Source organism: Gobio gobio (genome assembly GCF_949357685.1).
Source record: "Gobio gobio genome assembly, chromosome: 2".
Classification (NCBI taxonomy): Eukaryota; Metazoa; Chordata; class Actinopteri; order Cypriniformes; family Gobionidae; genus Gobio; species Gobio gobio.
This window is the reverse complement of record NC_137098.1, coordinates 47321854-47349596: the sequence shown is the minus strand read 5'-3', so window position 1 is coordinate 47349596 and position 27743 is coordinate 47321854. Positions and strand designations below refer to the sequence as shown.

Here is a 27743-nt window from a genome sequence, read left to right as displayed (position 1 = left end):
CATTATTTGAATGTCGGATTACATAAGCAGTACTCCGACAAGGTCTTGAGTGTTTATTTGTGCTTAGCCTTTTTGTAATATAACGTTACCCCTAACAAAGAGCAGGCTTATTTCGGGTTTATCCCAGTGTGATTCTGCAGTGGAAATCATTGTTTTTGGAGTAGGATCCAAATTCCTAATCCAGTCTAAGGGCTTTTGTTAAAGTACACATGGAGGGCTGATCATTTGTTACACTATGGTAACTACTTGTTTAAATAATTAGCAAATCTAATTTAATGTGGATCTTGAATGTCAAGGAAATAATCTGAATACATGTGCTAATTTATAAAACACTAAATTGTCTCTAAACACCTCTGATTACACTTTACAGCGTCTATTGGTTTATATATTCAAATCGACCTCAGGCATCAAATGAATGCATACATTTTATTTATCAAAAACATCCCGGAATAGGTAAGGCTCGCATAAATGCAACGTTTGGGCTAATGAGAATGTTCATTCTAGTACCATATACCCCACCTTCTCTTATTATTTGAGCGTCCAATAAAAATTGAGCGACAGAAGCAGTTACGCCCACAGCCAATCAGATACGTCTAATGCATATGGTTGTATCCACGGACTGGCTGTGGTAGCTGTCAATCACGGTCCTCTGTACACCTTACACTTAGGACGACATTTTTTTATGTTTTTTTTTTTTATCAAGACGTCTAACCTGGCAGTAAGATGATAACGACACGATTACGAAATATGATCTTTTGCTGACGCGTTTACTTATACGTATATGTCCAAATACACAGACTGCGCATGCATTTTGCAGGACCGAGAAGAAAAGAGGAAGGCTGGAGTTGAGTTGCAGCGCTAGCTTAAGAGTTCGCTTGTACTGTATGTATAGTCTAGCCTGCATGGCATTACATTTAAAGACGCGTTAAACGCATATTTCTAGTTTGTTTATACTGCTGTTTTATATCAGGTGCATGTACGGAATGATGTATATTTGGCCTTGCTGTGGGTGTCAGATGTAACGCTAAGGTCCTAATAGCCTATTAGTGCGTTGTTGCTAAGGGTAATAGATTTGTTTACATGTCCAAATTCGGGTTGGCTTTGTGTGTTTGTTGCTAACGTTACGTGTTCAGGGGAAATCGGCATCGTGTTGTTGGACTGAATCTAGCACACGGCTGTTGCTCCACCAGATCCACGCATGCTACTTTAGCGAGGTTATAGCTAACACAGCTGAACAGTGAATTCTGGAGGTTATTTATCACACGAGCATGACGGCAGATCAGCAGAGATGACCGTAACCAAATAAGAATGCGTTATTAAGTGCTGTAGGATCATGCGGAAGACGGAAAGCTGATGGCTGTGTGCCGTTAGCCCGCTTCAGCTCTCATAGGCCACGTCGCCTGTGTGCGTGTGTGTGTGTGTGTGTGTGTGTGTGTTGATGTGTTTGATCTACTGACAGTGGCGTTGCATGAATGCAAACAAGGAAAAGCGAGAAGTCGCCAACTGTGCGGAAGGAACACGGAGGAATCCTCAAAGTAACGTTAACAGTTAGTTGTGTCACCAACTTCAGGACAACTCAAGGTTGCTGTAAGTCGAATGGGGGAGAACATCTCTGTTTAGATAACTTGTCAGAGCAGTGACCACATCGCTCGTATTTTAACGTACGGTGCTCACACAAAGCCAGAGACCGTAATCTGTGCGCCTGTTCGATTACGCGATGATTGGCTTCGGCGCGAATCGACGTGGAGGTCGCCTCCCTTCCTTCATCCTGATCGTATTATTGGTGATTATCGTCATTTTGTCTTTTAACTACTGGAGCGTGTCCACTAAGCACGGGCGGCTGCTGGACGAGCTGGCCGAGGTGCAGACGCAGGTGAAGCGTACGGACGCGGCGCGCTCCCGCCTGGAGAAGAGAAACTCCGAGCTGATGATGCAGGTGGACACGCACCGGAAACAGATCGATCAGAAGGACGGAGACTACAGCGTGCTGGAGAACAAACTGCAGGCCAGGGATGCGCTGGTCAAAGCATGCACCGACGACAAGGTGGGTGAAAGAAAAATGAACACGAGGGTTTGCTTTACACACATTCAATGATGTGCCGTATGATTTGCTTTTGGCTCTTGCTACTGTCATACATTATATATCCCATTCCCAGCAAATGATTGGACTCTTTTGCCTGGGTACTTCTGAGTCTGACAAGGCTGATGTAGATCTGAGGTTTCAAACTTTAAACGTCCCAACCAAACTCTCAGCCAACACAGGCAACCCCAGTATTAAAGGACTATCAAAGTGAAAATGTCCTGATAATTTACTCACCCCCATCTCATCCAAGATGTTCATGTCTTTCTTTCTTTCTACAGTCAGGTGAAAATAAATTAAGTTTTTTGAGGAAAACATTCCAGGATTTTTCTTCATATAATGGACTTCAATGGCAACGAAGGTCCAAATCAGTGTAGTTTCAGAGGGCTCTGCACGATCCCAGGTGAGGAAAAGGGTCTTACCTAGCGAAACCATCGGTCATTTTCTAAATATAAAAAAATAAACATTTATATACTTTCAGCTCAAATGTGTGAATTGTGTTTTTCTTCTTCACTGCATTCTACGTCATCACGTCGTAAAGGTCATGCGTGTAGGTGGAAGGACCAACCCAGTGCCGAAAATCTCCATCTCATGTTCTCTTCCAACTTTAAAATTGTCTGACTTCATTGTTTTACCTTTTATTTTTGTAAAGGGCATTTGATTTAGTCTTTGGACATTCGTTTTAACACTGGGTCGGTACTTCCTCCGAGGTCACGGGCAATGTTCCCTCTAATTTCTTTTCTCGCTGAGCAAAACTTTTCTCTATTGGGTGGATATTTTGGTCACCTGAGCGGCGTATGTAAACGCACTCAAAAAAGTGGTTTCATCATGCAGTTATAACTTTTAACTTTAATGTGCCATTTCTATTTTATTTAACCATCGATGTAACTTGGTGATATATTAAATAAAATTAAAAACAGTTAATTCAGAACACATTTTACAGTGCGGTTAACAGTAGTCTTCTTTAACAAGAAATACTATTAAAATCTCCCCCAGGACAGTTCAATTCTTTATAATATATAATATGAAGAAAATTAAGCAGTTACACTGAGATGGTTCTTAATGTGTTTTTGTACAGTCATTTATTGGCGACAGGCAGCATTAAACCATCTATATTAAATTTTTGTTTATTGCTTATGAATTTCCAAGATTTTCTATATCAGGAGTTTTCAGACGTTTTAATGGCATGGATCCCTAAACAATCCCCTTGTGAGATCAATTCTTTATTAGGCTTACACTATAATACAATTATAATAGCCTATAATATAATATAAAAAACTAATGGAAGTATTTAAACTGATAGTATATCATAACAGTTAAAATGCTTAAATTTCTTAAAAAAAAACTAACTGAAGTAATTAAATAGATCTAATAGCTAAATATGTTCCAGGAAACAGGTGAACTCTTTTATAGTTATTTAAACATCACTGAAACCCAAACCACACACGCATCTATTTAAAGCTGTGTGTTGCTTTGTTGTTTAGAGTTTGCATGCTACACTTGTGGTGGATGTAACTGTAAATGTCTGTAAGTGTTTTGTTACCGTGCTGTGTCCATCATCTGTTATTTCCACCACTTAATCAAGCCACTCCTCTGATGGTGGATCATGATGAGGTTTTATTCCACATCTTTGCGTTTCTCGTTGCCTCTCGTTTTGAGCTATTTGGACCGCAAACACGACTCACTGCTACGTGCTCACACGTGACATCATTGTCTTTCTATGAAGCCTGTAAACCGCATCCACTTGTTCTAACACGATAGCGATACTAACTCTATAGTGGTAGAACAGAGCACTGCAATTATTTCTCATTTAAGTTACCATCAAATGGATTTTTCCCCACATTTCACGTCTGTGTTTATCTTCTGCACGGCATTTTATTCTTTCTCGCGTGCAGCTTCGAGGGAACATTGGTCACCGGCGTGACCTTTCCGTTTCCGACGTAATGACATCATACACAGTGAAGAATAACAACACAGAAGTCACGCATTTGAGGTTAAAAAGTATATATATATATTTTTTTTTATTATAATTTTTGTTGTTGTTGAAAATGACCAATGGTTTCGCTAGATAAGACCCTATTCCTCATCTGGGATCGTGCAGAGCCCTCTGAAGCCCTTTGAAACTGCTTTGATTTGGACCTTCAACCCATTGGTTGCATTTGAAAATAGAAAAATCCTGGAATGTTTTCCGCTGAAGAAAGAAAGACATGAACATCTTGGATGAGATGGGGCGGGGTGAATAAATTATCAGGAAGTTTTCATTTTGAAGTGAACTAATTCTTTAAAGGCTAGACTAGTGACACTTTATAATCACTTTAATTTAAAACTTTCTTTGACATTATTACATTGTATAATAGTGATGGGGATATTTATCATCCAGGCCAATAAGTTAACCTCAAAATGTCCAAATACAGGCCTTCGTCATCATCTTGGCCAATTAACCAATGTATAATCAACAATCTTTCAAATATTTTGAGTTAATTGAATAAATATTGCATAAACATTAGTTGAGCCACTGTCATTATCGTGGGCTGACCATTGAAAAAATCAGTCGACCGCTGTTATATGCAGTATGATGCTTAGGAGATCATGTGCTCCGGGTGTTTTGAGAATGAAAGAGTGTTTTATGTTTATCTTCTCCATGGATAGATGGTTGGAAACAGTAACCATGGCAGTCTCTCTTATGATCAATGCACATCCTGTATATTTGCTTGGCCCTTTGCTTTTTGCATTGGTGTTAGATGTGAAATAACTCTATTTGTATTAACCAGAAACATTCCTTATTACAGGAAGTATAGTATTACTAGTTTTCCCCTGTTAGTATCACACACACACACACCCAACCACACAGTCGATTTAAAATATTACAAAGTGTTTCTAAAGGAGTAGGCAGTTTGCTGAAATTAAATTGTTCACTTTGTTCCTGTTCTACCAGTTGTGTATGCAGATAATGCAGTTTTCCCTTTGTGTGACGTGTTCAGACAGCAGGTTGCGTGACTGATGAAGCTCTGATATGTTTTGTGCTGTTGTCAATTAAATGGGAATAAATACAGGTTTCCCATGTTCATAAAAACAATTATATGTCCACATATCATATATTAAATTGTAAAGGGAAATTAATGATATCTTAAAATAAAAAAAGTTGAACATGTAAATATCCCATTCACTTTTAAGATCAGTATAGTGTAAATGTGAGCTGACAGGACAGAGAGCATCCTGCCATGCTGCTCTTTATGGTTTCAAGCCTTGGGCTTCCCTGTGATTGTGTGACACAGCTGAGAGAGCTCATGGTCAGGGCCCATCTGTGTGCCCAGGGCTTCACGTCTCAGGGTCTTCCCACAGAGCCCTCTGTCTCTCTCTTTGTTCTTGATATTAGGCCTATATCAACATAATTGTTGGGAGACTGTCATAGGGCTGGAAAGCAATAACTGTTCATAATTGATTATTCTCTTTGTCACATTCAGGGACAATATTTATTAATAATTTAAATGGCACGCATTGGATTTATTGCCCCATAACATTCCTATTCTCTTTCTATTGTCATTTTCACCCTATGATTTACAGTAAATGGACTAATCGTCTTGGTTATTATGTAAGATGGGGATGCGGAAGATGTCACCGTTGCAGAAGTTTTGAGACCCATTTCTGCTTAGGTTTTGTCTACCTGGAAAGGGACATATGAGCATTGATATTCCATGTGCATTTGGAAGTCCTGTACCTTTTATAGATTGATTCTGTGCTGCAGCAAATGTTTGGTCACATTGCTCATGCAGGCCCTTTACAGATTATTACCCTTTCTCATTCATTGCATACAGCAGTACTTGTAAAATGTCCATTTTAGGAGGCATCCTGAAGCTTTGTAACTTTATCTTAGTCTAGGCCTGTCACTATTATTGATTAATTGTATGATCGTGGTTATTCTAATGGCAATTATTTGAGAGAACCCCAATGATTGTGCAGTTTACTTATTATATTATAAAAATGTTGTATATAAATATTAATCCTGTAAAAATGTAATAATATGGGCCTATATTATTATTTTTATAATTATGATGATGATGATTATTATTATATAGGCCTACTATTTCAAGTAATAAAATAATATTAGACTTGCACTGTAAGTGACATGAACAAAACCAGTAACTAAACTGAGCTAGTGGATTGACTTGAAGCTGCGATCTCTTCAATAGATGTCAATTTATTCTACTCATTTTGATAAACTAAAGTTACATTGTTATTTATTTTCCTCGGCTGATTATGGCAACACTTCTGCTTGAGTCTAATTTTGTACCTTTTCACGGTGTCATGGGATTAGGAATAGGATCTGATACCTACCGGGAATGTTAACGCTGTCATCCTGTTTCCTATTCTGTTTATCAAAGGTGGAGAACAAGTGTTATTGTGTCAGTATGCACACATACACACCCGTTCTATTCTACTTTGTTTTTCACTTGTGCATCTGCCTGAGGTCACATCTGCATTTATCTCTATGGCAATTGCTTGGATGACTTTTGCAAACCTGTATGGCCACAGCAGTGACGGCAAATACATTTCCAAAGATATTGAGCACTGGTGAAATTCAAATAAAGAGGACAATTAATCAAAATAACATGTAATTTACTATATGATCTGACAAAATATTTATTACTGCAGTCTATTTAAAAATGTGTGATTTGAATGAATTATTTATTTTTTAAATCGATTTGAATAATTAAATGACTCCCTCATAAAGACTTCACTTGTTTGTTGTTTTCATTCATTGGTTTTGAACGAATCTCTTCAAATGAATGATTCAATGACAAATACGTTTTAATAGTCTCTTGTGGCCACCTAGTGGTTTAACAATGTAATTGGTATAAACAATCCTCTGTAAACTTTTATTCCAGTGCTTTTGTGATAATTTGAATATTTGCAACACAGAAATAACAATACTGTGAATACAAACAGGAATATAACGAACACAGATTCGAATGTTCCAGTGTGGTTTTGTCAGAGGTTTAATAGACACAGGTTTATTAGAAAAATCTTTGTCATTTAGGAATAAGATTGTTTGAATCGAAATCACAATCTTTTAACGATTAATCGTGCAGCTCTAGAATATATGGTCTGTTGAATGGTTGTCAATGAAGAAGCAGGCATTTTCTCTCTGAACAGTACCAACCCCATTATGAATGATCAGTGCCTTTGGCTCGTTTATGGTGGAACAAAGATCATCCATAATCTTTTTGAATTATTAATCATTCTAATAAATGTTTTATCATATAATCATTGGAATAGAATGAGGCTGTGCAATGTAGGGCCCTGTGCAAATAATTGATATTTCAGTTATGCAGTTTGTGGTGACGCGTGTGTATGGCAAGCCGTTTTAACACTGTTTAATCCTTAAAACGTACTAGTATCTATTTTCATGCTACTAGTACTTATTTTTTAGATATTAGTATCTATTCCATTAAGTACTAGTACTTATTCATTAGCTGTGCTTATTCTTTAGATACTTTTTAAAAGATACTAGTAGTTATTCATTAGATAATAGTTCTTATTTCTTAGATACCGTTACTCATTCATTAGATAATCAACATGACATCATGACTTTGCGTAAACATACACGCCACTTTCTAAAGCCAAATGGCGTGTTATCTGTACGCATTTTGAGCTTACCGCGTGTATGTCTACGCCGTGTCATTCCGCGTGTATGTGTACGCCGAAACGAACCATATATTCTCCACATTTATGTCTACGCCGTGTCATTCCGCGTGTATGTGTACGCCGAAACGAATCATATATTCTCCACGTGTATGTCTACGCCGTGTGATTCCGCGTGTCTGTCTACGCCGTGTGATTCCGCGTGTATGTCTACGCCGTGTGATTCCGCGTGAATGTAAATGGCTTTATAACATACTAAATTATGTTTTTTTGAAAATGTAAAAATGCAGAATGTTTCTTGTGATGGGTAGGTATAGGGGCAGGGGCAGTGTAGGGGATAGAATGAAACGGCGTTGATAAACACGCTAAAAAGCGGTTATGCGTCTTGATAGCACAGTGTCCGTTCTTAGAGTATATAAGCCCTGCCCGCGTGAGGCGCGCCACTTCTTGAGATTCCTGCCTTAATTAGAGAAGAATATGTTCATCCCTCTCCCTCCGAAGCTTTGAATATTTGGTGTTCATTTACTACCGAAACTTTGAAGCTCAAAAAATGGTATTCGGACCAGCCCTAGTAGACATGTATGTAGAAATGTTACACTAAATGTAGGAATACTTTGTCATTTTTATGAACAGTGCAAACTATTTTATATAAATTAAAGTGCAAAAAAAGAACAAATATTTTGACCTTTTCTTTTTCTTCTCAGAACCTACTAATTTTTTCCATGAGTTTTTCCACTTCTCACAGCAGCAAGGATTTGTTTGTCATGAAGTATAGTTTTGTAAAATTCATAACATGGTGTGTTGATGTTCAAGGTGATAAGCAGCTCGCTTTTCATGAGTTCAACAGAGCTTCTGTTCCTTGAGTCACTCCACTTGTTTTCCATTATGGAGAAAATCATCTCCACATAGCCTGTGGATGATGGAATGCTCAGGACAAATGAAACTAAAGCCAGTATGTTTGGAAGATCTGCTGCTTGAAGCAACGTCATCCGCTTTTTAGAGGCGTCTGTATGCTGCCACTGGTCACGTTTTCTCAGCTTATCCAAAATGGAATTGGCAGTGACACACTCATCATAAAGTGCATCCATGTTGATTTGCAGCTTTTGAATGAGGTTAAGTGTCTCTGCAACCAAATCAAATATCTTGTATCACCCGAGGAAAGTTTCTCAGACTGGAGGGACAAAGGCTGCATGGGAAAAAGCCAGTTGTCCTCAGAGAAGGCAAACCGTTTCTTGACATACCTGATGGCAGTTTTTGGGGTAACAGCTTAGGACCCAGGACCAATAGTGAAAAATGAAGACCAAGAGTCAGGATTGTAATTAATGAAAGAAAAATGTACTGAAGAATAGTTTGCAGTTTCATCAGCAGAAGCCAGCTTCAAGTCTCAAAAGGAGTTTGTAGGCCGCGCTCCCTCTACCAGCCTACCCGCCTCCACCTATCGTACATACAATTTCTGAACCGTTATACTGTTTTCATGGTCTAGCCACGTCATTACTGCAAGTTGAATGATTCTGATTGGCTCAGTCACAGTAAATTTCCACACATTGTCAGTTAATCAGATTCACGTGTCCATATATCATGTGTTGACGCTGGCAGGCGCCAGCTTGCCCACAACAACAAGTCAACCCGTCTCCTAGGATGCCCGTAGTCCACATCCCAATACTGATCTGTAACACAGAATACTGCGCACATACACAGATACACAGTCTCTCCAAGGTTGGAGTTGGTGAGATCTGGTCCCAACCAGAGAAAGTTTTCCAAAACATATTGATAACATGTGCTTTTCTCTCAGTGAGAGATACAGACAATAGTACAGACCATATTCATCTTGATTCTTTAGGGTTTCAGTAAAAGGAAATATTAAATTAAATTAAATGAAAGACAAATCCATATTTCATCTCTGGAAGCCGGGCTAAATGAGCAATTCCTGTCGAGCAATTCCTGTCATTTCTCACGTCCTTCACTCCTGCCTCACTCACATCGACAGCAAAAGTGGGAACTATGTCAGGTTGCTATTTATTGACTATAGCTCAGCCTTTAACACCATAGTTCCCATTAAGCTAACACACAAACTCCTGGATCTAGGCCTGAATTCTTCTCTCTGCCTCTGGATTGAAGATTTCCTCACTGGCAGACCCCAGGCGGTGAGAGTAGGCCAGTTCACCTCCACCTCCATCACCCTGAGTGTTGGAGCTCCACAGGGCTGTGTGCTGAGTCCCCTGCTCTACTCTCTCTACACCCATGACTGTTTGTCCACACACAGCTCCACCTCGATCATCAAGTTTGCTGATGATACTGTTGTCCTGGGTCTCATCTCCAACAACAATGAGACGGCATACTTGGACGAAGTGGAGCAACTGACATCATGGTGCCAGGACAACTGTCTCTCTCTGAATGTTAACAAGACCAAAGAACTGATTGTGGACTTCAGGAAGAGACAGCATCGGTCATACTCCCCTCTCATGATCAGCGGGACACCGGTAGAGAGAGTGAGCAGCTTCAAATACCTGGGTGTGAACATCTCCGAGGATCTGACCTGGACTACACACATCCAGACACAGGTGAAAAAAGCCAGGCAAAGACTGTACCACCTGCGCCAGCTGAGGAAATTCAGGGTTTCACCAGCCATCCTGAAAACTTTCTATCGAGGGGCGATAGAAAGTGTCCTGACTCAGTGCATCACAGCGTGGTACGGGAACAGCACCAGTCACGACTGCAAAGCCCTGCAAAGAGTGGTGCGCTTATCCGAGCGCATCTCAGGCTCAGCTCTCCCGTCTCTGCAGGACATCTACACCAAACGCTGCAGAGGTAGAGCTACTAAAATCATCAGAGACATTAATCACCCTGCAAACTCTCACTTCACCCTGCTGCCATCTGGTAAGCGCTTCCGTAGCCTGATGGCAAAGACTGAAAGACTCAGGAGGAGTTTCTTCCCCCAGGCCATCAGACTCCTGAACTCAGTCACGTGACTCACTTCACCCCGCACACGCATAAACATCCAGTTTAAACATTAACATCCACATACTGCCATTGCACTGCACTTTACTTTCCTATTGTTACTGTGTAACAACCTGTAATAAACCTTGCACATTATACTTCTTTATATATACATATATATATATTTTATGTTAACCACTTATTTTTAAGTCTACAGTTTATCTCACTTATCATATCCACATATTTTTTATATTTTTATTTTATCTTATTTCCTATTTTTATCTTTACTTGATTTATTTATAATTCTACTTATGTTAATACTTTTATTCTAATTTTATTCTATTTCTATTTTAATTTCTTGTAACTATTATTTGCACTGTCCATGGAGCGGACCTGTTTACATTTCACTGCCAGTTGTATATTGTGTATATAACTGTGTATGTGACAAATAAAACTCTTGAATCTTGAAATCTTGAATCTTGAGTTAGAGGTGTGTGATGCCTCCAAAATCCAAACACACGACAACATGTTCTGAAATCAAGTGTTTTGGCGAAACCTCACACATCACTAGGACAGATCCTCAGTCACCACTCAGAGACCAAATACAAACTTTAGGAAATATAAAGGAAGAAACAATCATTGGTCCTATTGATTAATCAAAATCATAACTGGAAATGATCATTAAAATCATTATAATTGTATAGGAGGATGAATATTGATTGATTTAATATTTATAAAACTACATATTTTTTTCTGGTGTAAGTTTTAAGGCAATTTTTGATCAACAGATAAGTATGTTGAGCCAAAACATTTAAAGAGAAGTAATTTCTTGACCATTAAAAGTGTTTTATAGCGGCTAGTCAACTGAATCATTCTCAGACTTAATGCTGACAACAACTGAACCACTTGGGAGAGAACTGTCAGGAGACTTATTTCTTAGCACAAAAGCGGACAGTGGTACAAGAGGATTACCAAATCATTGTTTTAGGTGTGAAAATATAGCAAACGTAACAGAAATTCAAAAACATTGGACTTAATCAGATTAAATAATCAGGCCTTCATTGTAAGCTTTCATTTAGTGATGAGTGATTTTTTTTTAATTTTTTTTTATAATATTTTTGCTAGGCAAAGAGTAAGAGAAATTCCAAGTGAGACAGTAAAAACTATGAAAAGAGTGAGTGTTTATCTCACAGAGAAAGATGCAGCCTGCAGAAGTGACATGCAAGGTTGTTGTCCACACTGGAACTACCCACTGTAGCCAAAGCACAATAAAGTCAATTAACCTTTTCCAAGGACCATATTTGCAAAATATAGACTTCTGGGAATCCGTACTCTGGTCTCATGAGACCAAGTCAATCATTTTGGAGGCGTACAGTGAAAAAGTGCAATAAAAAATCTAGGGTGTACTCATTTCTGCAATCCTTCATTTAAACAAAATTGGCTGATTTACTTATTTTACAAATATTAATGACATATATTTCTCTGGTTTTATTAAGTATATGTTTAATGCATTTCAATTTTGCCATCTTTCCAAGAATTGTATTAGTGATCATTAAGAAAATACATATTTTGTTTTTGTTCAGAGGGGGTGTACTCATTTATGCTGTGCACGATATATACATTTAATTAGGTTATATATAGGTATATTGAAGTGGCAGTGGATTTCAGAATCCGCCCCTTTCACTGTAAATACCACTATATTGCACAGAAATGACCAATTGCACATTTATTTATGCCTCTCAATCTACATAGCCAATATGGGACAAACTGCATTCCGTATGGGTTTAATACGGAGCACTGCTTTGATGTCTTAAATACAGTAACAGGAGGATTCCGTATTATATATTATATAGGACGGTTGGCAACCCTAGGTCTGGCTTTTGCAGTTAACTTCCATTTGGTAGATGCCAGTCCAGCAACTGCCACTGAGATGAATGGAAATATTTTCACTAAGTGAAAATAGTGATATATTCTATTTATACCATTTAAAAGTAGCAGTTCTTTGCAATAATGTGTAAATGGTAATTAGATGCTATTTATACTTTATTTTGACAGATGCATACTATTTGCACCTCAGTATTGTTATACATTAACAGGATGCAATAATAACATAGTGTAAATTATTAAATTCATTAAAATTATGAAATGGATGCCACCTTAATGGGAAAATAAAAGCCCTCCCTACCCAATAAATGCTTTTATTATTATTATTATTATTGTTATTATTATTATTATTATTAAACATTTCTTTAGGCACTTTATTTCCACTTTTAGAACATTTTCATAATTTTTATTGAAAGTAAATGCCTTTCCGATTTGATGGGAAAAGGGAGAAGAGCAAGCGCTGCAAAAGGCGGATTCGAACCCGGGTGGATTGCATCAACCTAGGATAAGCATGCATCTATAGGATTCAGCTGACCCTTCAACAGTGTTTGTGTGTAATCTGTATGCAGTACTCGCTGTGCAGCAGACTGCTATTTTGCTGTCTTTCTTTCTGCTGTTCTGCTAGTAGCAGTAACTCAAAGCTTATCGGGCATATTTAATAGCACATTGCTCCGTCCTTATGTCCGCTGCCCTTGCAGCTTAATTTGCTGTGCTGACTATCATCTTCTGCTTTGAGCCAGGGCTCTGCTCTCAGCAACTCAAGCTCTGACTACATGTCCATGTCCCCCTCAGTGAATTTGTCATCATCTTGATCACAGTCTCCTCTGAGCTTCCCTTTCTCAATCCCATCGCAAAATCACAGCCGCCTCTTTTACAGCAGTAAAGCTCTGGAGATTAGAATTCTCTTACTGTGGCTTAGTGAAAGGGAATCGGACAACAATACTGTTTGGGTGATAAAACGGGCAATGCTAAAGAATGTGTGGTATTGTCGGCAAATTTCTTATCACATGATGTTTTCTTTGTCCAGAGGACAGATTGATTTCTAAATGCAGAAACTGACCTTAAAAAAGAGGAAGTTAATTGATAAAGAAAGGTCTGATACAATACAAGTCTGGGCAGAAAGATATACATGTATTAATTTATCGATTGATTGTAAATACTTCTATTCCACAATGGCACATTAAATTGAAGTTTACGTAGTTTTCTTTTTTTTTTTTAACATATGTACTTTTGAGATTTCTATTCATCAAAGAATCCTGAAAATGTGTTTCCACAAAAATATTAAGCAGCACATTTTCTTTCAACATTGAGCATAATAAGAAATCTTTCTTGTTGCACTAAATCAGCCTATTAGAATGATTTCTGAAGGATCATGTGACACTGAAGACTGGAGTGGTGGCTGAAATTAGTGCGGAAAATTCAGCTTTACCATCACAGGAATAAATTACGGTTTAAAATGTAAAAAATGGGACATTTCCCTATAGGAAATAGATAATATTTCACCATATTACTTTCGACTGTAAAATAAATGCAGCCTTGGTGAGCATAAGAGACTTCCAAAATCATTAAAAAATCTTACTGACCCAAAACTTTTGAACGGTAGTGTAAAGTTTAGATTTAGGGATTATTCAACAATAGCTACAAATGTGAGTTGTTGACAAGATATATAGCACTCAAAAACTTGGGTAGTTGACATTTTACGCATAGAAATTGGGGGAAAGTGAAATCCTATGAGAACGAAACAATTTTTGTGGTGTCTTTTTCCAGGCTAAGCCCTTAAACTGTCAATGGCATGAATCATATATTCTATAAGGATGTTTTGTATAGTACTCTATTCCTGTCTTCACTCACTTTTTGTGTTTTCAGAATAAGATGCAGAATGATGTCAGCGCCCAAATGTCAGAGATTCACAGACTGAAGGGTAAGAAGTGCACACAAGAGGGCGCTATTTCCCAATATCACCTTTTTGTCAATTGAATGGGATTGTTGTGGGAAATGCACAAAAAGAACAGCACTTTTTTTTTTGTACATTTTGTTGTATGTTTGTGTTTTTCCTTCCTACTCCACACTGATGCAAACCAATCATGCTATTCTGTTGGTTGATATTTTTCAGATTGTGGTCTGTTTGACTGCTGATCTAATGGGCCATGTAGTCATGTTTGTCTAAATTGTCTCACAGAGCAGGTAAAGGAGTTGAGACAGGAGGTCATCCGACAGGAAGACCAGCTGAGGGAAGTGCGGAAAAACAGCACCAATCTGGAGAAGAAGCTGGAATATGAGAGGTGAATACAAGCACTGTGGTGGACATTCCCTGACCCAGAAGAAGGGATCTTGCTTTCTGTGCACTTCCATTCCTACATTTGGTAATGGTTAAGACGTTCAACTAGTTGATCATGTATAATATAAATGTAATGTTTATTGCAGCTTGCAGTGTGGCAGACAAACAACCGAGCTGAAGGTAGAATATGAGGAGAGCGTGAAAAGACTGGAAGAAGAGGTAGCAAAACTCAGACAGGTACGTTGTGAATTATTTGAATACAGTCAGTGCAAACTCTAGCTTGTCTTGACTCACAAACTGTATTTTGCATTAAAACAAAAACTTTAATTTCAGAGTTTATTAGAGAATCGTAAAACGGATGCAGGGGGTGGGCAGGTAGAGGTGGATCTTGATCAGTCCAACAAAAGAAAAGAGGAGGACACTGCAGAGCGCCACACAGTGGCTGCACAGCAAAATGATGACCCAGTTCCTAAAGGTAGCAGAAGAAAAAAAAACAATGAGCAGATGCATATACTGTACATTTTGTTTGGAAAGAAATCTTTTGACTGGCAAGTCTCATTCTCTTGCTTTCTTTCATTTACTCAAGATGATATGGTTAAACCTGGTAGCGATGCTGGCATGCCTGGCATTGAGGACAGTGAAGTGGGCAAGATAGAAGATGCACAGTTTGGTGAGTATCACAAAGTACATTTCTTGAAGATTTCATTGAACTGCTGAAGTTATATTTGTTCAATGCTGATGAGTAACAGAGAATAAATTCTGCAGCATGATTAATATAATCAGCGCTACATTTTAATGTTTCTCCAGCCTTAAAGAAACCAGCCATCACACCACAGAAACACATGGAGCCTGCGGAGGCTGCGGCACTGCTGAAGGAGGAGAGGGCAGGGTTTGGAGCTGGAGCTGGAGCTGGTGCCAGACCAGGGGATGTTTTGGTCCGTGGGCAACCGCTGGACCGACCAGACATACCCCATGATGAAAAACTGCGTTTGGGGAACCATGACTTCCCTGTGCAACAGCAGGTTCCAAAACCAGTGGTCGACAAACCCATGCTGTTTGATGAGGATAATAAGGCAGGCATAAAGGCAGATGAGTTTGGGGAGCAGCGCAGACAGCTGGGAGGTGAGAGGTCATGTTTTATCAATGTATACAAGACTTTTCGATTGTTGGTTGTTACAAATGTTATGCTGGACCCAAACATACACTCAAACACATAGTTACTATGCAGGCAGTAAGGTTTACATAACAGGGAACAAAATAAATCCCTCTTAGGGCGTTTTCACACCTGAAAGTCCGCACCAAGGTCCGATCCGAAGTTCATATTTTGATACTTTTTATACATTCGGTTAGTTTTGGTTTGGTTTCACATTGCAATCATGCGAGCGCACTAAAGAACTTTACATGACGCACTTGCGTCCACTCGTCATCATCCTTGTGGGCTGCATCTGGACATTGATTGGTTTGTAAACGGACGTGCGTCTGACGTCAGCGTCTTTGATAAGAATGAATGAACGGACGCATATCACCGCCACTATTGAACAGTGCGCAATGCGCATTGCTTGACTATTTTTTATTCGTTACGTTTAAAAGTGGACATTTCAAGCTTTATATACACATATTTCTCATGTTTGTGAGGCAAGCCTGCTGAGTTTCGGTTTATTTGAGACCCGCTCCAGTTCATGTGTAAAGCATGATCGCTCCCGCGATTATTGTCTGCTATTAGACTTTTTGCTTCTTATTTATTAAATCCAGGCAATTATCTGATTAAACGTTGATTAAAATCAAGATACAATTTATACAAAACGAAATTCCCATTAAAGAAATGCTTTCTAAGCAAAATCATACAAAATTTCGTTCAAAATTATTTCTGACTTTCTGTCTTCTGACATATTGCGCATATTTTCACTTTTCATAATCAATGTAGCCTAGATTGAATTTAAAAATAACATTATAATATTTAAACATAAACAGGAACTTCCTGTAAATGGTCTGAAAGTCCGAACCATACAGAAAATGCTTTCACACTAGAATGAACCGAACCTTTGTTCAGTTTGATCCGGACCGAGACTACCTCTTTTCGTCGGACCAAATTTCGTCTGTTTGGTCCGGACCGTGGTACGGGGGAGGTTTCACACCTGCAATTTTGATTTGGACCAAACTGAAAAGTCCGAAAATCCGGACCAAACAAGGTAGGTGTGAAAACGCCCTTAATCATCTTTTTCTCTAAGTAGAATACTTTCTCATTTTATAATATTAGTACTTTTTTCTTTTTTTATATATATATTAGAAGTGCACATTTTTAGTCCATATTTCTCCGTGTCTGGATGAAATTACTAAAAACTTTATCAAAACACTGTTTTCAGACACTGTTATTACCTTCAGGCAATGCAAATATAGTTTTGTTCTTGTATTTGTGTATGAGGCCTCTGATTTTTCCGTTCTGGGGAAGCCATGCTTTTGTGTGTCTTCTGGGCCTCTTTTTGTGTCTTCTGTTGGGGAGAAGCTATCCTGTTTTCTTGTCCCTTTCTTCATTTTTTTTTTTTTTTTACGCAAACCTACATATTTTTCATGTCATTAATTGAACTTTGTATTTACTTTTATTGTTTTTCACCTGGGGATAAATGGAGATTAGAAGCATGCTGTCATAACATAATCCCTTCACTTACAGAAATGTACCTCTTTAATATTAAGTGCTCTTTCTTTCCTTTTTTATTAGCTGAAGGTTTGAAGGCAGAGGGAGTTGGACTTCCTCCTCCTCCTAACCCAGCTCAGGTTTTTCCCAAACCCATTGATCCACACAATCCACACAATCCTGTGCCCGCTGACCTCCCGCGTCACCGTCAGAGTGAGTATTATACTTTACAAGGGTGGGAATGGGGCCATTTCAGCTAGATCCAGCTATGCTCTTGTTAAGTCATTATGTATCAAATACTGTTTCGGGGTACAAGTCTCCACTCGGTTTCAAGTGAGAATACTGAGTCTCAACAGCTTTTTATATGCTCTATTCATTTACAGCACACATTTAAGCTAAGTTCTTTGTAAAAGCTTAGTGCACACTACAGTCTCCGGGCCCATGGTGTCTTGGATACTATTATTTTAACAATTCAGAAAAAAAAATCTTTTTAGATAAAGGTATGTCAATTTCGGTATGAAGATAAAGGTAGGATCAGGATTTGTTGGTAGTACACTAGCACACCGTGAGTGTATATTGGCATCTAATTTGGACCCAGAATTAACAATGGGATACTGATATTCCCAGATTTTCTGAACCTCAGTCTGCACTTTCATGCATGTTATCATTTGGTGGTTTCCAAGTTTCAATGGGTTACCTTCATGTCTTTAGGCTCTCCCATTTTAAAAGAATAGATCATACATAAAGTGTTGTTCCCATTCTGAGTAAGCTTTGTTGTCTGATACACAAATTGAGATATTTCGCAGAATGTCCAAGCTGTTGTTGAATTACCAACCACAGAAGTGGATTGTAGTGTGCTTTTGTGTTCCACGTAAGATACATTAATATGGTTTAAAAAATAATATAAGGGTGAGTAAGTGATTTTCATTTTTGGGTAACTATTTCTTTAAGACTCACTGGGGTTTGATGCAGAAGCTGGCACCATCCAAGTCAGTTCACAACCTTAAATCAATCCTTTTGAGTTAACCAGGCAGAGCAATATGTGTGTGTGTGTGTGTGTGTGTGTGTGTGTGTGTGTGTGTGTGACATACAGAAAGCTGTACACACTACTGCATTTTGGGCATTTGTCAATGTCTGGTCTTAAAGTCAAGCAGTAATCGTTGTGTCTGTAAATAGACAGAGAAGATGGTAGATTGGGTTCTCTGCTGATTATTGCGCTGCCTGACTTTGCTCCCTCTGCTAAACTCCTCCACACCACCTTGTACCCCATTCCATCCCACCCAGCCTTCTTTTCTTTTAGTAAAGTCCTCTACCACCAGCTCCATTCCTCACTTGTCCTCTAAAATTGTATTTCCTTTGGGACTAAATTATGGCATATACCTTTTTTATTTTAACCTCATTACTTTCAATATAGTCTCATTGTCCTCTCTTTGCTGTTGTCAATATGCATCTGATCGGTTTGCCTTTCTTTACTTTCTTTTCCTTTTCCTATAATGCCCTTGTTTCTTTGTCTTTTACCTCTTTCAAATTTTGCTTGTTCCCTTTCTTTCTCTCTTTCCTGATGGGGCCCATCTCTGCCTCTGCAGGCCGTTTCTTTGATGAAAATGAGTCCCCTGTAGATCCGCAACACGGCAATAAGCTAGCGGACTATAACGGGGATGATGGCAACGTAGGTGAGTATGAGGCGGACAAGCAGGCTGAGCTGGCCTACAATGAGGAAGAGGATGGTGATGGTGGGGAGGAAGACGTCCAAGGTGAGCCGGGGATTGTGACTGCTTTGCTATTCCATCTCCTCTCCCCCTCCCTTGCGCTGTTGCTTTTGCTGTTCTGTCATATTAAGCTGCTGGTTCAGTCATCATGAGCTCACAGCATACTGAAGTACTTTCAGTTCTTTTGGCCTAAAGGCTTGTGGAAGGAGTCAATCGCAGGGGAAGCCCTCACCTCAGTGTGCTGAGAGCATATGTGGATGAGAGAGAAAGATATGAGTGTGAGATCCTTAACCTTTCTGGACCATGTGCTTATGAAACTGAACCTTCTCTCCCAGCATGCCTCATTCAGCTCTTCCAGTCATTGTCTTTACTAATCAGCGTGCTAGTGTGTAGAGTTATTGTGTTGTCAGTGCATGTGAAACCCATAATGCTGTGTTGAATCCTTTTCACTAGGGTTTGGGGTTTTAAATTGGCTACTTTGAAATCACCATTAAGTCATCTTGCCCATTTTTTTCATCAGCTCCCTGTACTGCTTAACACTTGTGTCGCTTAACACGGACAATTGTAAACCCTACATCTCTTAGGCCATGTTCACAATGCAAAGTTTAGGGATTGGCAACTGCATGTAAGAGATTTTACAGAATTAATTCTTGCAGTCTGCCATCGTTGACATTAGGGCTGCGTGATATTTCAAAATAGCCTGTGCATTTGTGATAACTGAAAGAATTTAATATTGCCGAAAAGTCTACGTTTCAGGTCAACACAGGTAGCAGAGAATAAACTGGTCACGCGACTTTGTGGGCGCGTGCTTTTTGTGTGCTCATGTTTTTCTATCCCGGTGGGGACTTTAACCTATATGCACACAGACTCATGGGGACTTGTGTCACCGGAAATCATAAATGTCTTTTTTTTGTAAACCTGCAGAAAGGTTTGTGTGATGATTTAGGGGTAGGGTTAGTGTAAGGGGAGAGAAAATACAGTTTGTTCAGTATAAAAACCATTATGTCTATGGAGTCGCCACAAAGATAGTGAACCAGAGACGCGTGTGTGTGTGTGTGTGTGTGTGCGCATGCGTGTGTGTGTGCGCGTGCGTGTGTGTGTGTGTGCGCGTGTGTGTGTGTGTGTGTGCGCGTGTGTGTGCGCACACTGAATATGTATACTCTGAATATATCTCTTAACGTGTATGAACATGTGAGTACAACATTAATATATGAAGTGTGAATATCTGAATACATGAATTCAAAGATAAAATTACTAAGGAACAAATAAAAAATTAATAGAATGGATAGGAAAATAGAAATTAAGAAAATAATAACAAACATTGACCGTTTGGATTTTTACACTGATATTTCTCAGATTTGATAATACTTTTTGTGTAAATGCTACAGTAAAATACTGCTGTTCACTTTTAGAAGTTGTTGTGGAATATTTTCAGTTTTAAATGCAAGTTAAATTTATTTTACACATTTGGAGCATTATTGTATCACATCACATCTTGTTTCAGTTTTATGCAGCCCTAGTTTATATAGTGATAACCATAGGAACATTTTGGCAGCTGTAAACAATTAAACACAGCAATTTTTGACAAAATAAATATTGCCAACTAGAGACATAATTTTTTCATAAACCAAAAAGATCAGGCAGTGACAACCGCATTTATATAAAATATGCATGGAACCAATACTGCCTCTTCTGGCGGAATAACTCCTGTATTCTGTATGAACACAGAAGAGTCACACATTTAAATGTGGTTGTCACTCCCCCAACACTTTGCAGTGTGTATGTGGCTTTAGTAGCGTTCACTATTATTAGTTCGAATCTCTTTGAAAGTTGGGTATATTCTCTTTAGCACTGAAAGTAAAGCTAGTTAGTTAGTCAGCCATTGTTGGGATTGTAATCACTGAATTGTAATCATCCTTGTTGTTGTATCTTTCAGATGACGAAGACCGGGAGGCTCCAGGTGAAAGAGCTGTGGATTATGGAAAGCGACATCAAGCCGTTGATGTGCTGTAGTCCCAGCTTTCAAAAATCCCATGCATTGAGCTTTGGATGTTTCTGACCATGAAGTAGCCAAGAGAGGATAAGGGACGATTGGAGACGTTCAGACTATTCAAACTGTTTCAGTGTCTTCAGAGAGGAACAAGTTTCAGACTGTGAAATCAATGACTGTGGATGAATTTTATTCAACTTTAATGCAACAGTGATTTCATGATCTTCTGCAAATGTTTGCTTGCACATGACCATTGATTTCATGCACATTGATTTCATGGTTTTTTTTGTTTTGTTTTTTTGGGCCCCCATCTGTAGCATAGGTCTAACAGAGTTGGGTTTTGGAACTATTATATTGTACAAATGGTGGAGAGATAATAAAATACCTTCTCCAGGCACTGGAGGACGCTACTGTGAATAGATAATACGGAAGTAATATTTCTCTGTTTGATTCACAAAGTGGAACATACTGATACTACTGGTGAAAGGGACCTCTAGAACACCAGTTGCTTTTTTTTTCTGAAAAGTGTAATCTCCCTTTATCTTTTTGGACAACTGTTACGGAATCGAAGCGTAAACCATGGGAAGATGCAATTAAGTTGCTGTTCAACGTTTAACCTCTCTCTGGTACAAAATGACACCGATTGGCCAGACAATAATCTTTTCTTTTCTTTTTTTAACTACTCCGTTTCTGATTCTGTAGGAGCACTCAAAAGTGCACACTGAGTTTTGTAAGGACATTGTTGCATGCAAAAGGCAGCCTTTGTAAATCAGCCTGTAGATCATCAAGAAGATGGATTTAAAAAAAAGCAATACTCCGTCCCACAGACTAAACTCACCACAGCTGTCAGCCTGCTTCCTTTCTTACTGGTAAATGTACAGTACATATAAGGAGGAATCTGTGTGACGAGGGATGCTGTATAATTGCTAAACTCTCAAATGGAAATAATGATTATATACCTAACTGTTGTGTTTGTTTTATAATCAAGCAAAGTTGGTAGGGTTGGCATACTGAATGTACTCTTGTAGCTTGTGATTGTGTTCAAGATCTGCCACATGGGTGTTTGGTCTCTCTTACACAGCTGTGCAGTGCAATCAAGGATAACGATTAACAAAATTCTTAATATTTCAAATTAACTGGTCCTGTTTTGGAAAAAATACAAATTGTATCACTGTGACTGAAGTATAGAAAGTAGTAGCCTCAAGATGAGCACCCATAAATCTTCATTAATTTGTCCCAGGCTGCTTTACAAACAAATGACTTCATTACTGTAACAATAAACTTTTTTTTTTCTGTACAGTTTTACTGTCTGTTTGCATGGAGTTTTCTGCTCAAATCAAGAACAAAGTTTGTGAATTTATATGTATGATTAGATTGTATCAGTTTAGTGTTCACTTGTATTGACCACTTTTTTTTTCCGTAAGACACATGTTTCTATATAACTATAGGGAATGCCCTCATATCATGTGATGGCATCTGAAATTCTCTTCATTCAAGAATATACAGGCAGTCTGCCTAATAACGGCATTGCCATGACAACCAGAACGTGCCTTTCCTTCTCATCTCATACCCAGCGCGCTCGTTCTATTTTTACCGTCTTGTTGGTTTGCAATGCACAAGTAAATCTGATGCTTATGCTAGAATTCAGCTGGTAGCTTAGTCTGCTACCTTTGGCGTGTTGTCATACATACACTAATACACCCAAAACACGTTACCTTCAGACAATAATGTATTCAACCGCTTCTGATATCTTCGTTAGTTTACCTTACCTTTGTTAGTAAGCTACCTGGTAAATGCCGACAGTAACGGAATTACTCTGCGCTCTGTTTTTTTGTTGTTGTTGTTTTTTCCATAATTATTATTACATGTATACGTGAATATCGAACCAATAATATGTGTTTTAAATAGACACTGTAAGATAAACCTGTCGCACTGCGAAGCCTCAATATTGTTTTGATACTCGGAACAACAGAAAGGGGGTGTGGAACGCGCGCCGCAGGACGCATGCTCGCTCCTCTCTTCATCCGGGTACCTGCAGTTTACTGTGTGGGTACGGAGGCGGGAAATGGCGTCCAGAGGTGCGGGGAGGACAGAGGTGAACCTCGTCTGAAGAGGCACGCAAACAACAGCAAGTGTCAGCAGCCCTGAAATCGACCGTTAACCTGCGACTCGATCCCCCGGAGCTTCGTCCAGTAAGTTATTACCCGAGTCTGTATTGCATGTAGTGATAGGGTCCCCCCATAAACCCCCGTCCGTTCGCTCCGGTCGAAAATGTTTCGCTGTGTTTCGGCTCGCTCATGTTTTACCTTTACGAACGGACGGGCAGCCACCTTCTTTGTGAGTCGTTCCCGCGCTTAGTGCCGGTTGTTTTGAGTGGCACTAGACTAGAGGCTTCTTCTAGTAATAGCGGGTCACGAGAAACAGGTTTACTACGGAGAGAATGCTTGCATGTGTCCTACATTGAAGATAGACATGCACAGATGTGTCAAGAGCGTTTGCTGCATGTAAAAATACATCTCGCATTTTAGGCACTTGGGTCGTGTAATCATTGGGTAAACAGTTATTCTTAATGTCTGACTAAACAGGGAAATAGTGAGAAAGTTGTTCGTCTTCCGTACAGAATCTCTTTAGCGTGTGTTTCCCGCCCACCAACGACACTGTTCAGGTTTCCCCTGACTGAACTTCATCCTTTCTTAAGTGTCTGTTGAAGTTAATCGGTTATGGTGGGGAAGCACATAATGTCTTTTCTTTCCCTCCTTTTTAAGGACTGACTTTAGTTAGTTGACTCTAGGGCAGTTGTTCTCAGTCATTATCACTGCAAGGGTTCCCCATTGTCATGTCAATATTTGAAGGCCCCTAACAGGTTTTTTTTCTTCTTCTTGTATTTCTGATGAAATTACCACATTTGTATGTATTGCTTGTTTCCAAACCTTTTTTATTAATATTATTATGAGAATTACCGCTGTCATGATGATAAAAACAAGTAGACATTAATAATGTCAGTATTTTAATGTGGTCTTCCTTTTTAAGAAAAGAAAGCAAAATACCAACACGTTTTTTTTTCTGATGCAGATTTTGTTACTGCATATATTCTTGTAACTCAAACTATCTACTCACTATGCTAAACTAGCCTGTAATGGAAAAACTAAAGGAAAGAGTATTTAATACAAGTTAATACAACAATTTAGGATCTAATAATTTTGAGGGCCTGAATCTGCAAAGTTTTGTTTGGCAAGGTTGTACCCTGTCTCAGTGAGGGCTCAGTGCTTTGTGTTAAATTCCTGATTTTTCTTCGTAATAAAGCCGTTGATGTCGTTTATGCAGCTTTTAAGTTTAGGCTATGTTCTTGAAACTCAGCTTGTACTCTATTGTTCAAACATTTCTCTATTCAAATTCACAGGTCAGAGCGATTTAACAAATATTTATAATGTGCGCAGCACAGTGTTATTGTAAACCATACAGGGCTCCGGACTGGTGCCAGCACCTGATTTGGTAGCACTGGGGGGAAATTTTGCATTAAAGGGTTAGTTCACCCAAAAATGAAATTTCTTCCATTAATGACTCACCCCAATGTTGTTCCACACCCGTAAGCCCTCCGTTCATCCTCGGAACAGTATAAGATATTTAAGATTTAGTCCGAGGGCTTTCAGTCCTTTGAATGTAAGTGTAAGCACACTTTGCTGTCCACGTCCAGAAAGGTAATAAAAACATCATCAAAGTAGTCCATATGTGACCTCATTTGGTTAGTTAGACTCTTTTGAAGCGTCGACAATACATTTTGGTCCAAAAATAACAAAAACTAAGACTTTATTTAGCATTCCGGTTTTGTTTGAATCTGCGTTCACGACGCCACAGTGACGCTGCTGACGTAAGACGCTGTGACGTGTTATCTGGTGCGAAAGCAGATACCAGTAATACCAGTTTCTTCAGTAAACCACTGTTTAATAAAAATAAATAAAAAGCAATTTTGTAAAACTGCTGTACCGAACTGTGACTTCAAAACCGAGGTAGGTACCGAACCATCAGTTTTGTGTACCGTTACAACCCTAACACCTAGGATGGCTTAAGGGGGAGTAAGTAATGGGCTAATTTTCATTTTTGGGTGAACTATCCCTTTAACATGAGATTCTGCTACCTTTTGGAGCCTGTCCCTAGCAGCCAGTCGATGAATTGCAGTTTAATTCACTTCTGTATTGGCTTCAAGATAAACTGGGGAAGGTTGCCGCTTGATTATGGCGCAGACAAGTGCTTCCGCTTTTTCTGGTCATGCGTATGCAGCGCTATTTTATCATACTAGATACATTATTTGATTGTGTTGAATGTTATAATGCTACTCTGTGTGTTCGCTCGACGGCTATTATGAGACATTTCTTCCACACTGCAGTAAGCTAGATCGATATTAGGCTTGGTAAAACATGGTACTCGTGGTAAATCATGAAAAACAAGATTTAAACAATGTTATTGTTATTAAATAAAACAAATTAAATATTATTGTTATTAAATAAAACTTACTGTGTTGCGCTATATAACTGATTATTTTCTGTCGATGAATGTATCTAAGCAGCTGCTCACCGGTCTAATAAAATGTCTTTGGTGTTTCCATGGTTTCAATCAAAATAAAACCAGAAATCGAGGGTATGATGTCATGATCGAGGGAATGATGTTGACTTGCGATGCAATGATAGGGTCCGTGTCCTGGTTAAAATTGCTTTACATTTACAAAATGTAAACATTCCTGGAAACATTTGTGATAATGTAAGTACACAAATCAACAAAATATTATTTAATCCAAAAATCTTACATATTGTGCCTTTAAAAGTGAAGCACTGAGCTAGAATTGATTTGCATGTTACTGTTCTTAATAAAAGTACATTTTATCTGCATAAGCCTAATTTTTATATGGATAATTTAAATATTCTACTCTTATTAATGTACTGTTTGCATATTAACAGGTAACCCAGCAGTTTTTAAAATAAGTTTTCTGTAAAATATAAATATTATTTTTATTATATTATGTTTATTCTTATATACTCTATATTTTATATATTTTTATTTAGCAATAATCATAATAATTATTATTAGTTATATTAATCAGGGTTCCCGCGGGGTCTTAAAGCCTTAAAAGCATTACATTTATTAATTTGGAAATAATACCTTAAAAAGTCTTGAATTAATAATTGAGAACGCAACGCAGCCCCGGGTCACAGTCATAGTTGCCAAGTTTGTGTATAACACGGACTTTGGGCTTCTTTTTTGGCAAGTCGCGTTAAAAATTAACGTGTTGCGGTTTTTTGGGCTTATTTTAAAACGTGGTTGCTTGTTAGGAAAATATGACAAGCAACTTCGGGCGTTTTTTTACATTTATGGTCGCTGTATTGTCCAATACATTGACTGACACTGTCTTCTCAGAGCTAATAGCCAATCAGTGCAATCATTCAAGTGCTGTAGTAATTCGTCCTCATACATCCCGCCTCCTTCTCCCCCTCATTGAAGAAAAATTGTGTTCAACGCGCAGGCACGTTATAAATGCACGTAATGATAGTTAGTAGACGTAAATAGACTAATACTTTTTCACAAACAATGCCATCAACAGAGATGTACAGTGATGAAGAGTAGGCTAAACAGGGAGGAGAGGCATGTAATTTAATTAAAAACATCGATTTTATAATGTCTTTATCATTACAGGCTATAATAAAAAAACAAGTACACTAATCATAACAGTAGGTATGGTTCCAATTCATTTTATTATAAATATGTGGCTATATTGCAGCGCTCCCTTAGTCCCAATGTGCATACTATCCATCTTAAATAAAATATTATGTGTTTCAATACTATATAGGGCAGATAGTATGCACATTGAGATGCAGGGCTTGTCTTTTCACGGTTTGCAGTGTGTGTGTTTACTACTCACTGCTCCTGATATGTGTGCACTAACTGCGACTATGGGTTACCATAATTGGCTTTCAAGTCACTTCTCCAAACTTCTGTTCACAGCTGATCGGTTAATATTGCGTGCCCTTTATTGCAATTTGATGATTTTTGTAAAATCACATCTGTTTTTGCTTTTCAAACTCCGAGAGGTTTAGGTTTAATATGTTGCAGGCTCATTTATTGATAAAAACAATTGTTCATAAATAGGGATGAAACGATTACCGGTTTCACGATAAACCACGATAAAATTTAGTGACGGTTAGTAATATCGTAGAAAATTTAATTATCATTAAAACCGCGTGTGATTATCACGATTGTGAAAACTCGCGGTAAATCTTGTCCAGTCAGTGTCAGTCTGGTGCAGCGCAGTTTTTTGAATGAGAAGGAATGGCAGAAGGCAATGACAGCGCTGGGAGATTGTTCAGCCTCTAAAAGGACCAAATCTGAGGTGTGGTCATATTTTGCCTTTTACAAAAGTCCTGAGGGAAACTTAATCTAAGATGGTCACCTTGTCTGCAGAACATGCCAGAAGAAAGTCGCTGTAATAGGGGGAACACTTCAAAACTACGAACGCAAGGCAAGTGGACTTTGACCTCAATACCAAAACTACGTCTGGGAAATAATAACGTGAAGCGAACGAACAAATTCAGACAAGACTA

The 27743-nt window shown here is 38.6% G+C and overlaps 2 protein-coding genes across 4 annotated transcripts in view; both read left to right on the top strand.

The window, feature by feature from the left end:
• Positions 1-600: 600 nt before the first annotated feature.
• Positions 601-22455, top strand: golm2 (golgi membrane protein 2). 3 transcript variants are annotated; one of them, XM_079805149.1, is made up of 10 exons: positions 617-2044; positions 14411-14465; positions 14724-14826; positions 14969-15059; positions 15156-15297; positions 15409-15492; positions 15630-15944; positions 17539-17667; positions 19041-19208; positions 21100-22455. In XM_079805149.1, the coding sequence occupies exons 1-10, from the start codon at positions 1718-1720 to the stop codon at positions 21174-21176; spliced, it is 1491 nt and encodes a 496-aa protein (XP_079661275.1). In that variant the 5' UTR covers positions 617-1717; the 3' UTR covers positions 21177-22455. The 3 variants fall into 3 exon arrangements, with proteins under 3 accessions (XP_079661276.1, XP_079661275.1, XP_079661274.1); XM_079805150.1 differs by lacking the exon at positions 19041-19208 and having other exon boundaries at positions 601-2044; XM_079805148.1 differs by lacking the exon at positions 21100-22455 and having other exon boundaries at positions 638-2044; positions 19041-19444.
• A 724-nt stretch (positions 22456-23179) lies between these two features.
• ctdspl2b (CTD (carboxy-terminal domain, RNA polymerase II, polypeptide A) small phosphatase like 2b) overlaps positions 23180-27743 on the top strand; it is a 31419-nt gene continuing 26855 nt past the window's right edge. The window contains exon 1 of the mRNA XM_079811080.1: positions 23180-23345. The gene's annotated coding sequence lies outside the window, so the exon portion shown is untranslated. The remainder of the gene's footprint in view (positions 23346-27743) is intronic.